A 12,500-nucleotide genomic window follows, 5' to 3' on the forward strand; every position below is an offset into this window, starting at 1 on the left:
TATCATGTGACCATATTGCGGGCTAGAGTTTAGAGCTTATTGAGGTCAGCTTTTTTTTTTTAAGTTGATCGCTGACCATGCAGGTGCTGGGTTTCAATTGGATTGCAGGCTCAATACCAGGGTAACTTAAATTGAAAGAAACAATAAACCGGGAGCTCCGCTTTTAGTCTTGGCTAAATCTAGTATATACATGTATTACTAGTGTTTTGTGGACCCATCTATCTATCGACTTAAGACAAGTTGAAATTACTGATTTTCTGGGTAAATTTCAAACATTTTGCATTGTATTGTTTCATAAAACATGTAATGCTTCTGTTGCATATTATTCAGCAAATTGTTCAGAGTCTTGTTAATCAGCTTGGAGTGGATTCTGCTCAGGCTAACATCAGTACCTCGTCTTCTGTAAGTAATTTAAATTGCATTTCTGTAAAATAAGTATAATTAATGTGGAATAATGAGGAAATGTTGAAATTGGTTTGCTTTTGGTTTCTTTGGTTTCATTGTTTGGCTGTTTAGTCATGACTCGTACATGTACACAAAGAGGAAGTAAAAATATATGATGTGTTGGTGATAATGACGACCAAAATGACATTTTAATAAACAAAAATAATATTAATATACAGTACAGTACCGGTCAAGTGTAAGTTACCACATGCGTTGTGGATCGCATCCCACGCTACGCGATTCACGGCCAGTAGCATGAGAGGCACTGAAGGAGAAATTTCTGGCATAAATTTAGGGGCACTCCTCTACGTGAAATCGGTTATTTTCGCACAGCGATTAACAATATTGCACGATCGCAAGCTGTCTGCGATGATGTTCAAAAGAGTCCCAGACAATCATAAACACCATAGACAAACGTTTGTATTTATCTGCAACATGATCTGCATACCCTTAATCCTCAGTGAAACGAAGAAGGAATTTGGACGAAGGGGGAAACGGTTATTGCATTGTCAATATGACCTTGTGCAGCCGAAGAATTGTGCTGGTCTGGTGTTTGATATATTTTGAAAAAACCGTACAGATGGAAACCATGGTTATCTTTACAAATGCCAAAATCGTCACCAAGTTGTTGTTTTATTTTATTTTATTAACTTTGCCAGTCAAGCTGGCAGAGTGCCACAACAGCTTGTGCCAATTACTGTGGCCCCTTTTTTACCCTCCCAACCATGATACACAACAGAAGACAGACCACAACACCAGGAACTACGTGCCCTACTCTTAGCGACAAGTGTGTGTGGCAACCCAAACACATAATTTGAATGCTCAGTCAACGTATTGGTTTGTGGGGTTTACATGTATATGGGAAACGTGAAATGCAGAAAAGAAAATTGGCTAATCCTAGTGTACAGTGAGAAAAATAAATAAAATAAACTTAAGTACTCTTACTTCACCTTGTGTCCTTGTGTTGATTTGAGGCGTTCTGGGCTAGTTTTGAAATACATGTATGCTTGTATTCTTCATTAAAAGAAGACAAGGCTGGAAACTTGCAACCCTTTGAAGCCACTGGTCACTCCACGATCAAGGCTGATTTAATCCTAAAAATCGGCCTGATTCGGCCTTTTGTCTACTCTCATGTGAAGATCAAGAACAAACGATATACATGTAGCATTCTTGTATTAATTAAAGGCCTAGAGTCCCAAAACAATCTCCACGAAGCACCCACCGCTTTCTCCAGCCTGAAGAAGTGTTAACTAGCGTTTGAGACAGGACATGACACATCCACTCATCCACAACACTTTCTCTGGAATAGCAAATCAAGAGGTTCCTTTTATTTTCCTTGCTGTGAACTAGGATAAACCAATTTGTCTTCTGCATTTCATGTTTCCCATATAAACACTATAAACTGTTATGTTGTCTGAGCATTCAAATTATGTGTTTGGGTCACCTGTGGTGTAAATAAATAAAACAGATTCCGATGAAGAATTGTCATGGGTTGGTTTTACATGTCACAAATTTGTTATTGATCAATTGAATGTGTAAATTTTACTTCTTAATTTGTGCAGGGTTGGAATCAAGTGTCAGTTCCCAAGATTTCAAAAATGAAGTTCATTTTGATAAATATATGCATAAAAGCGTGTAATTTGAGTCGATCAACAGAATGCAGTGACTCCAGTTTAATTTTCTTCCGACCATGCTTAAAAGTATTTTTGAACACAACATGTGAACGAAAAAGTTTGAAGCGATAATTATAATGTCAGGCCTTCTGATAGGGTGGCATGGGATTAAAAAATGCAAATTATGCGATTTTTTCAGGCCAGATTGTGCGATTAGAAAGGTAATTATGCAATAAATAATGTAAATTATGCGATTTTTTTCTCAGCAATTTTAATCTTGTTTTATAAGGTTTCAGGTTATGAAAAACACTTTTTTGCTGCCCTAAAGACATTTTGAACACAAAGGAACAGTAATTATTTATCTTGATCGACATTAGTTGGGATAAATAAAAAAAATGAGGTCTTCTGCACATCCGGTGCACCACGTTAAAAGTTGAAAGGACACAGCTAACATGACAAATGAATGATCAAAGTGCTTGTCAACCACGAACTTCCGAAGATGGTCAATCACAATCAGGCCATACCCCCATTTATACAAGAGAAAATAAGCCGCAACTTTCTCTGGCCGCGGCTTACATAAGACTCGAATGTTCACCCCGTATAAATGGTACAAAATCTATGTTCGCGTCTTTTTCAAGCCGCGGCTTATATTGACCTTTTGACTGTTTTGTACACTGTGGCCAGAGTAAGCCGCAGCTTATTTTCTCTCGTATAAACGGCCCTAATATTGAACGACGAGAAAAACATCAGTCCGTCGTCCACGTGGACCGTACCTGTGAGGTACTTTCTTGCTCGATCGTGAGCTGTCAGATTGGGCGGAAGGTGGGAACTTCCTTCTTCGTAGAAGAAAAAGCGGGCGTTTTCACAACAAACCTATCCATGAGTAAGTTTTTATCAGTTTTCAACGAAAAAAACTACATTTTGCCGAAAAACTTACAACTTCGCTTATTTTTCAGAAATCCCTTCTCTAAGGCCCATTTCAAACGTCGAACTGTACATGTGCCGAATCTAATGCAAATGAGAGAAATCTATTGTTTTCCCTCATTTGAATTAGATTCGGCACATGTAAAGTTCGACGTTTGAAATGGGCCTAAGAGAAGGCAACTGTATCATCATTTCAGTGGTGTGTATATAACTGAGTGTTTGTGTTTCACCAATAGAAGGAGACTCGTACCAGGTCCCCGACATGCAACATATAGCCTTGAACTTCGAATGTTTACGAAATCGAAGATGGCAAAAGGATTTTTAGCCTTTTTCCAAGATAAATCATCTTAAAAATGGCGTATTTATGCAGGAATTTCCAAGAAACGTGTTTATTTATGTTTCATTTTATGAATTTTGTGCGTCCTTTTGTGAATTATGCGTTTTTTCGTGAATTGTGCGATCGGATGCGAGGTCGATTGTGCGAAATCGCACCATCGCGTAATATCAGAAGGCCTGTAATGTTAACATAGTGATTAATATCGTTTTTACAAACAATTTATCTTGCTCTAGGGATTGTAGTTTTTAGACCACACAAAAGAGAAAATTTCAAGTTGTGTGAACATTGACGTATGACATTATGGAAATTCCATCCGAGAAACAAACATAATTATTGCGCAAAAATTCAAATTTGTTTCTACTGAAAGGGCTGAAGTGATGGAGTGATTTGGTAGTACTTGTTGACACAGCCACTCAAAATGATTTTGTTGCGTAAAGATTTCGGAGCAAGAAAGCCTGTTAGGTTTTCCTGACTATCATCACGTGTTGGCTAGCCTGAATTTTAATAATAATTATGCTGACTCAAGACAAATGAAAGCAATGTTGCTTTACACAGCAAATACTATATCTTTAAGACTTGCTTTCCTTGCAAAACTGCCAATGATTCACAGTTCCTGTTTCCTGAGAGCAAAGTTAATAACTCACAGTCTTGCTTAATTAATGTTTAGGGCACACTGGCGTATGTGCTGTATGTTCGGTGGAACGTAACTTGGTTGGCTTTTCTTCCGAATGACCAGATGCTTTTACGACTGCTAAAATGCGTGTTTGTTGTGCATCTGGGACATTAACAAACATTAAGGCCAATTAAGATCACGCTCAATCCTCCAATTGCTGCACCCTCAGATTTTTTAACATCGGGCTCAACGCGATTCCTGTAGCGTGCGACGCGACTTGCGTAGTACGAGATGTGATTCCTGTAGCATGCAATTTGCATTGTGCACAAGGGTGGTAAATTAACATACATTTGAATGGTACTGTGTAAATACATTTCTACTTCTGTACTGTTAGACCAGTCCAGTTATTTTGAAAAAGGACTCAATGTAAAGCTGACAGAATGACTTTTTTTCCTTATTTGCTAATATAGGACGATGGCTCTTCTGTTAATGTTCACATTAACCTGCAAGCGACAACCCAGGTGAAAGAACTTTTTAACTGCTTATTATAAGAAGTTCTCAAGTTTGAAAATTGTATAACATGTACCTTTTGAAAGACCTTTTAAAAAAATGTGACTTGTAAAGCTACTCCTAGATTAAAATAAAATTTGATAATTATACTACTGTAGGTTCACTCACATAGGAATCTTTGTCAGTTACATGTAAATTTGTCCAGTGAGCCATGGAAAAAAGCCATCTTTACCTTGGGGGTTCATGTGAATTTTAAGAGCATAAAAGGTCTCTTTCAGCTATGGTACATGTGCATGTATAATTCATTAACTCCAGCTAGCTGATGGGCCTAATATCAACATCCCTGGTTTTAAGTATACAGTACTTACCGCTACTTACAATCAATGTCAGTGTCAACTTAACAAGGATTTTGTGTGAAATAAGAACGATTGTTGGACTCTTTGTCCCCTATCAGCCTGGCAATGATGTTTCACAGAGGATAAACAGGGCAAGGCATTTCATAAGGGCTGCATCTAACGCTCTCAACAGGACTGAGGTAATGTATTATTTTTTTATATAACATTGTATTATATGCAGCTGTTTGTCCACATATTGTTGTACCAAGGCTATCCAGAAGGTCTAGCAATGGCATTAATGGCCATACTGTTTATAGGACAACTAGTGGACTAATGCAAATCCTGCATTTTGATTGGCTACGCTACTAGAGGACTATTATTAATAGTCCTCGAGTAGCGAAAAGCGTGACGCTTCCTTTCGTTTTACTCGCAAATAAATATTTCTTCAACTTGCATTTGCTAACTTTGTTATTGCCCTTTCTGTCCGACTAGTTGGGTGATACTAAAACAATTTGACCCGTAGCCCTTGCTGGCTACGGGTCTAACTGTTAATTAGTCCTAATGATTATTATAATCCAGTAGGGTATGCAAGTGATCATGATGTGACTGATGTGATCAGTGTTATGTCTGCAGTGTGTCTATCATGTAGATCTGTTGTATCCGAACATGCACGGGAGTTTTATCTGGATCATAATAGAGATTAATTTTAATCCAGATGATACATGTACGTACATGTATTATTAGTAATAATCTACATGTAATCCTTCCAATTTTTTGCCCTGCCATAATTTACTACTGAATTATACTAATCTATTACTTGATTATAATAATCTACTACTGGATTATAATTACTGTATTATAATCTACTATTATCTGTGTTTAGCCAGAGAAAAAGAGGATATCATATGGCTGCACGGAGATATAAAATTTTTCTTCAAGTGCATGTTGAAAAATATTTCACGGTTGCATGAGCACAGTGAATGAGTGAAATATTTTTCAAAACGTGAAAAGAAATTTTATATCTCTAAGCAGTCATGTAATGTTCTGTTTATTGTATGAACAATCATAATGAAATACCAAACTAGTTCTTATGAAGAACAATCACGTAATCATGGCAGTATTGATCTTTTCGCATGTGAAGATAACATGTTTTCGTGTGAACGATCACCTGGTATTTCATTGGTGTTTACATGTACATAATAACAAAAGTTCTTTGCACATGTTTTCAGATCTATCTTCCCCTGATGTTTGCTGTTTGATTGCCACAGAAATTCATTTTTTATTCACTGAATCATAACTAACATTTGATTTGATTTGCGTTAATTGTTAATTTCAGTTTACGGTGTCCCCAATTAGTGCTCCAGTGCTAGAACCTCTTTATAGACACTTAAATAATTTAAGTTCCTTTCCTTTCATGGTTTTCTTCTTTTTTGTTGTTGAAATGTATAAAAATTGTTACTCTTATTGTCTTTCCCTTTACTACTGCAAAACATGAATTCAGGAAGAAGACGTTTTGAGATATTGTTTAGCTGTCTACATGTACATACTGTATAGCAATTTTTTTTTTTGCCATATCGCTTCAAGTTCAAGTGTGAAAACTTAAGGCATTTGCCGGAATTGTTGTTTATTAAAATTGTAGTCTATTTCCTTCATTACTGTAGGCAACAGAAAAATACAGTTTTGGGGTTAGGGCATGAAGTCTCAAGTAAAGTTCACTGTGCTGTCATTAATCTTTTTTTTTTTTTCGTGCGTTAACGCAGACTTGTCTTGAGCAGATATTCTACAGTGTGACCAAGATATTAAACTGTAATTGTTATGATGTCTCTCTCTCTTGGTCGGTTCTACATGTATCTTATCCAAAGGAGAGATGAGAGGCGGGTTTAATTTGTGATGTCCACAAGTCCCTGTCTATCGCCATCCCTCGTTTCTCCTTCTCAGATAGTTCTACAGTACATGTATGATCTCAATTGAGAGGTGTTTCGCTACATTCCTGCTGATAGCTGGGATTTTGTCTTCCCCAGGTTCTGAATCCGTGTTGGGGGATTTGCAGGTTGTATTGTTGTACGATGTCCTTTGGGTCTCTTCTAGTTGAATGCCCCACAGAGTTAGTCGCCTATGGGTGACACACTCAGGTAGCGTTCTTGTGCGGGATCCTCGGTAGACTTCATCAGTCTTTGTGTGATCTTGTTTTTGGTTGATGCCGAGGATGATTTTGGGACACTGAGTTTGAAAGGCATTTATCTTGTTGATCAGCTTTTGTTGCCCCTTAAAAGTGAGATGCATTGTGTCATATTTCAGGGCGAGCTCCCCATGGATACATCAGAATCTTCCGATGACCAAAGGAGCAGCCAAACTGAGAATAGCTCTGCAGAAGAGAGCACAGCCGCTCTCTCCAGGTATAGATGCTGATAGCTTTTTTATTATGGAAGTTGCCATCCGTGGCAGTCCCACAGGCAGTTTTACAAATTTTTGGTAAATATTGCTAGTAAAATATTGCAGACGTGTTGCATTAATGGTAAAACAGCTGTATGCTTTTCCAATCAACTCAATGGCTACCACCCTGCACACTGAATTCCAGCTACATTTTATCTGAACTTTGTTTGCTGTATTTCTTGATATAATTTGAGATCTAGCATTTTGAGTTTTGGACAGACTTAATGTACAATATAATGGTATGATGAGAAACCTTGGCTTTCAGCATGACTGATATGAGGTTTTGAACCTGTGTGATGGTAATTTGTTGGCGAAAATCATCTTGTAGATGCTGGACCAGCCCAAAATCGAGCTTTCCTCCCTTGTCTCACTACTGACATATGCTCAGGTACATCGTTAATGTCAAACACAAGACATTTCTTCAAATCAATAAAATTTGTCGTTTCCAGCCATAAAGGAAGACAACAAACAACATTTCAGATAAAAATTATAATTTTGTTTGAATTTTTGTGATTATAATTGCAGTACACTACCACATCTTGGATTTTATTCAAATTATGTGAAAGATGTAGAGATCAATGGTCACACAGTTTGTATGGTTCCCCTGTTCCCATAACATTACTGTGTGATTTGTACAACTGAGCTATCAAGGCAGCTGGGAGCTAGACACTACTTATGGGATATAATTTGAACTTGCAACATAACACAATACTTTGACCACATTCAAGAGATTGAATCAGTCTTTGTTATATGCCACATCTTTTTTCCTTGTCATTATTTCATCAGCCCAGAAGCTTTGGCACAGATCTTAAGGGAAGCGGGAGAGTCGATGACCTCTATGCAAACAGCTATGAATCGCTATGTCTCTCTTCTTGGAACAAACAGCCCAGAGGTTAGTCATAATGTTTATACTGGCTAGAAGAACCCAGGGTTCCCAGCTGAAAACCTAATCTTGAAATCAAGTACATGTAATTAGCTCTGGAAAACCAGGACCATCTGGTATACAAGATGATAGATAGAGATAGATAGCTTTATTAAATAAAACCATTGCAGCCAAGGGGCTGAATTACGGCTATTTACAAATCCCTGATCATCCTCGTCAGTCATCTTTATGTACCCTGCATCTACAACTTTTTGGAAAACACTGATCAAGTCAACAATTCATTTTGCACAAAAAGTACTCTGTCCTGTCTTCATAGTGGACTAAAAATGATGTTATTTATTTGCTTTTGTGATTTCTTTAGGAGTTAAGTCCCTCTGAGGACACTTTACCTGATCGAGTTGCTGAAGCTTTCCATAATTTGAGTCATGCTTACCATGCCCTATCGGATATTACTTTCAATTTCCGTGGTTCAGAGCCAAGGAGGCCAAGTGTTCTGACACCTTTGTCTCCACACGGGGCTCAAGTACCTATGCTGTCCAGTCTTGTCGGTGCACCTCATTTGGTACCCAATCCAGGGACCATGACGGTAAGATTACTTGGAAAATGGACTTGCTCCTGGGTCTGTGAGTTCATTTAGTCACCCAAAATGCAGTGGGCAGCAAACTTGCATTCTCCCTGCCAGTGATCAAGGACAAGAGCAAGTTTACATGGATTGTCCTGTGACTTGCTTGACAGTTCAATCATGTCAGAGCTTCAAACCCCTAAGTGTGCTGTTTTTTTTTTTTTTTAGGAGGATTTCCTTTCTTTCTTTTTGTCCACTGCCTTTGCATTAATCTTGCTCACACTCAAACATGAGTGCAAGTGGAAATGGAGATAAATGACAATTCTTCCATTCTTTCCATTGGCAATTACAGTGTACGCTTCCATTTTTCCAAAATTAATTTGTTTGTGTGGCAATAATAGTGGTATAACCGGTATGTGTTATTTCCCCTAAAGGTCTAGCTTTCTCCCCTTGAAATGTTGGAATAGATATAGCCTTACAATCCGTAACATTTTTTTCCTTGTTGTGTTTTATGTTTAGTCTTCAACAGCAGCAGGAACAACTCAGTCCACTACTAGTGCAAGTCAGCAGCCGCAGGGAACCAACCAAAACTTAAGAATTCATGTTAATCCTCAAGGTGGAATTTCTCTCACCACAATCATATCTAATGTATCACAGCCAGGTTTTGCAACACCAGCCAGCACACAGCTGACTTCCACAAGTGGTACACGAATGAGTACCTCTACTGATAATGGGGCTGCAAGAGAGACATTGTCAAGCTTATTGGGTGAGCAGCAACCATCTGCTGCTACAACTGCAAATAGTAATGTGACCAGCTCAAGCACTAGTGCAAGTTCATCATCTACGCAGACTGGACAGCCAAGTGTAAGGACTCGTATTATTGTAGATGACTTCATTGCTTTGATTTCAAATGTCCCTGCCTCAGCAGCTGCGGCAGCAGCAGCAAGCCAGGGGCAGATGCCTGCAACAGCACAGTCTGCAACTCCAGGTTTGCCCCAAATGATGGGAGTTGGAATAACAGCAACGGCCACCGGCTCTAACCAGTCTCAACCACAAACATCAGTATCGTCAGCATCAGGAGTGCCAAACCCTGCGCAAGCACAGGGTCAAGCAAGACCGCAAGGTTTGCCTGGTGGCATCCCCATGAACCTGATGTCTAATCTGGGTGCTGCAGCATCAAATCATCCTGACCCTTCCCTTCCTTGTCAGTCATTCCATTTTGGACCACAGTCAACGCGCTCTGCATCCCAGCAAACAACCCAGCAACCTTCTGTACCCACAACAGCTACACCAGCACCGCCACCACGGTCAACAGCTGCTACACCAACAACTATTCAGTCGCAAGCAGCCACTCAAAGTGAAACTCAGACGACCTCCTCAGTTAGCCAGCCACAACCTGCAAGAGAACGACCAAGGGCAACCCCTGAACGGAGGTTTAGAGGTAACAAAAGAATGAATGCTATGTTTTAAAGTGGATGTGCGCTTAGCTATTGAGCTTCTTCACTAGCACCCCAATAATCTGAAAGAAACGATTCAAAATCAACAGAAACATGATTAAGAACCCCAAGTGGCAGGAGGCAACATTCATCTTTGACAATTCCATTACAGGGCAATGTGTTGTTTAAAATTAGTGCCAGTCATAGATACGGTAGCTTGACCAATTGGTTAGTACTGCCTTTCATCTCGAAGAAGTGAGCATAGAATATCCTTGAAGTGTACAGACTTTTTCCAGTTTCAATTCTGGCCTTAAAATCTAACCTTAAACTTTTAACCTTAAACTCTGGATGCAGATTTCATTTTCATGGGAAAATAGTTCCTAGTAATAATTATAGCGTTCGCACAATTGTAAGATGAAAACCCAGATTTCCCAAGGTAACTAACCCCAAGTTCTTGTGAAGTATTCTAATAGGCCTTATCACGGTTTTCGACGCCATCTTGACGGGTAGGCAAAGCGGTCAGAAATTACAGTGTTTGTATGGGAATCCGATACCCTTGCAAAATGAATTTCAAGCTTTCTGTTAAGTTCTGGAAATTTCTGGAAATTTCTAGAATGTGACAGCTTTATTCCAGAATCAAATTCCAGCTTTTATTCCAGAAATTGTTTTCCAGTTTTTGCAAGTTTTGGGTTCTTTCAAAAGCTGGAAATAGCTTGAATTTGATACATCTATTAGGTGCTGCCAGAAAATGACAGTTTTTTCCAGTCTTCATTTCTTGCAGGAAACTGGAAATAAACTATTGTCTACAGCTTGTTAACAATTTTAACATTTCTCAAATGAAACAAATTTTTAGTTTATTCTATAAATTCAACTCTTTTCAGATAAAAAGTTAAAGAAATGTTTAGCATGCAGTTTCTTATTATGTATAAAATTTAAGAAGAAAATTCCCTTGTAGAACCAGACATATGTGAAGGCTATGTAAGTTTATCATATAACTACGTTGAGCTATATAAAGGCTATTTACTGCTCTATACGTGCTATGTAATAACTATGTAACTTGCTACATTACATAGTTCAGTCTGTGTAAAGCATATCCCATTAATATTGCAATACTATTTAAAGGGCACATAGCTCTCTCAAATATAGCTTATGAATGTGAATGTGATATCTTTCGAGTTAATACATTTACTTAGCTTACGCAATGTCCTTTAAGGGCTCCAAACTTTAAAAATAAAAGCACTCTGTACACGGAGAAATGAAAAAGAAAGCTTTTATTCCGATGTATTCAATACATGTAGATTGTGAAAAAAACCAATGAAAGGATTACCTTGTTTGATGCTCTCTGAGTCTCATAATCGGCCTTATTCCAAAAGGAACATGGTACATTACTCTGGAAAATTACACACTCCAAGTCAGCACTTAATCCGTTCAGTGAACTCCAGTATCTTTGAAATCTTGCTTCTTGTCATCTTCCGCCATCTTGGATAACATGTGAGAGACCGGACTGGGAACTAGTGAGTCCTTTTCGTTTTGGTCAGCAGTCAGGAGTTACCAGTCCAGCTCTTACAGGTTTCGCGCGGTTGAAACGTTTCATCTACGATCACGCTTTTGTGCTGACGATTTTTTTGTTAGTTTTACTCTTTAAATGCTGATCCAGGCAAGGAAATGCTTACAACAACTCAAGTAAAAAGGTAAGCGTTAACTTGAAGCGAATAACATTTGATTTGATGCCTTATTGTCTTCAAAATGAGGAACGATTTACATGCATGTAGAATTCACATTTTCACACCATCGAGTCAATTTGTGAAGCAAGGAGACTCAACTTGGCTTAATTAAGCAAATTACATGATTGTATACGATTGACAATTGATTCCTTCTTATAAAATGCTAATTTCTGTCACTTTACTATGGTAATCAATGCAGAAAATGCCTGAGAAAGCTATTATGGACGTTTGTAAGTAGAGACCCAAACTTATGAGTCTACTCTTCACACACTTTAATTGTAATAGAAATTATCGGCGATTTAGAGGAACCACTACATGCATCATTGAAGTATATGTACTGTATTTGTTTTAGTTGCCATGAAAGAGTATGAAGAGACACTTCTGAAAAAAATTCTTTGATGGGACAGCAGGGAACGGTCCTTTACAGCAGACAAAAATGCTTAGCAGCCAATTCTGTCTCCTTAACCAGTTATGGTTTGATGTATTTGGGGATCTCTCTTTGCAGACTTCTATATACATGTAGTTCTGTGGTTTATCTGAAACGTTTTAAAGCTTTTTCTGTTTTTAAATGTAAAACAAGAACCCAATCCAAAGATTTTGGCATGAATTAAATGTTTAGGTTCATGCAATAAAAAAATATAACCGCTTTGAAATCTGTTGTCTATTTTTTCTGTCTGTGAGCTATG

At 38.2% G+C, this 12,500-nt stretch overlaps 1 protein-coding gene across 1 annotated transcript in view; it reads left to right on the forward strand.

The window, feature by feature from the left end:
* LOC137993543 (large proline-rich protein BAG6-like) overlaps positions 1-12,500 on the forward strand; it is a 47,158-nt gene that overhangs the window by 8,157 nt on the left and 26,501 nt on the right. Inside the window, exons 6-12 of the mRNA XM_068839465.1 lie at positions 331-402; positions 4,402-4,452; positions 4,896-4,976; positions 7,075-7,172; positions 7,996-8,101; positions 8,454-8,678; positions 9,174-10,095. Of these exons, the coding sequence (XP_068695566.1) occupies positions 331-402; positions 4,402-4,452; positions 4,896-4,976; positions 7,075-7,172; positions 7,996-8,101; positions 8,454-8,678; positions 9,174-10,095 (1,555 nt within the window). The remainder of the gene's footprint in view (positions 1-330; positions 403-4,401; positions 4,453-4,895; positions 4,977-7,074; positions 7,173-7,995; positions 8,102-8,453; positions 8,679-9,173; positions 10,096-12,500) is intronic.

This window comes from Montipora foliosa, chromosome 2 (assembly GCF_036669935.1).
Source record: "Montipora foliosa isolate CH-2021 chromosome 2, ASM3666993v2, whole genome shotgun sequence".
Lineage (NCBI taxonomy): Eukaryota > Metazoa > Cnidaria > Anthozoa > Scleractinia > Acroporidae > Montipora > Montipora foliosa.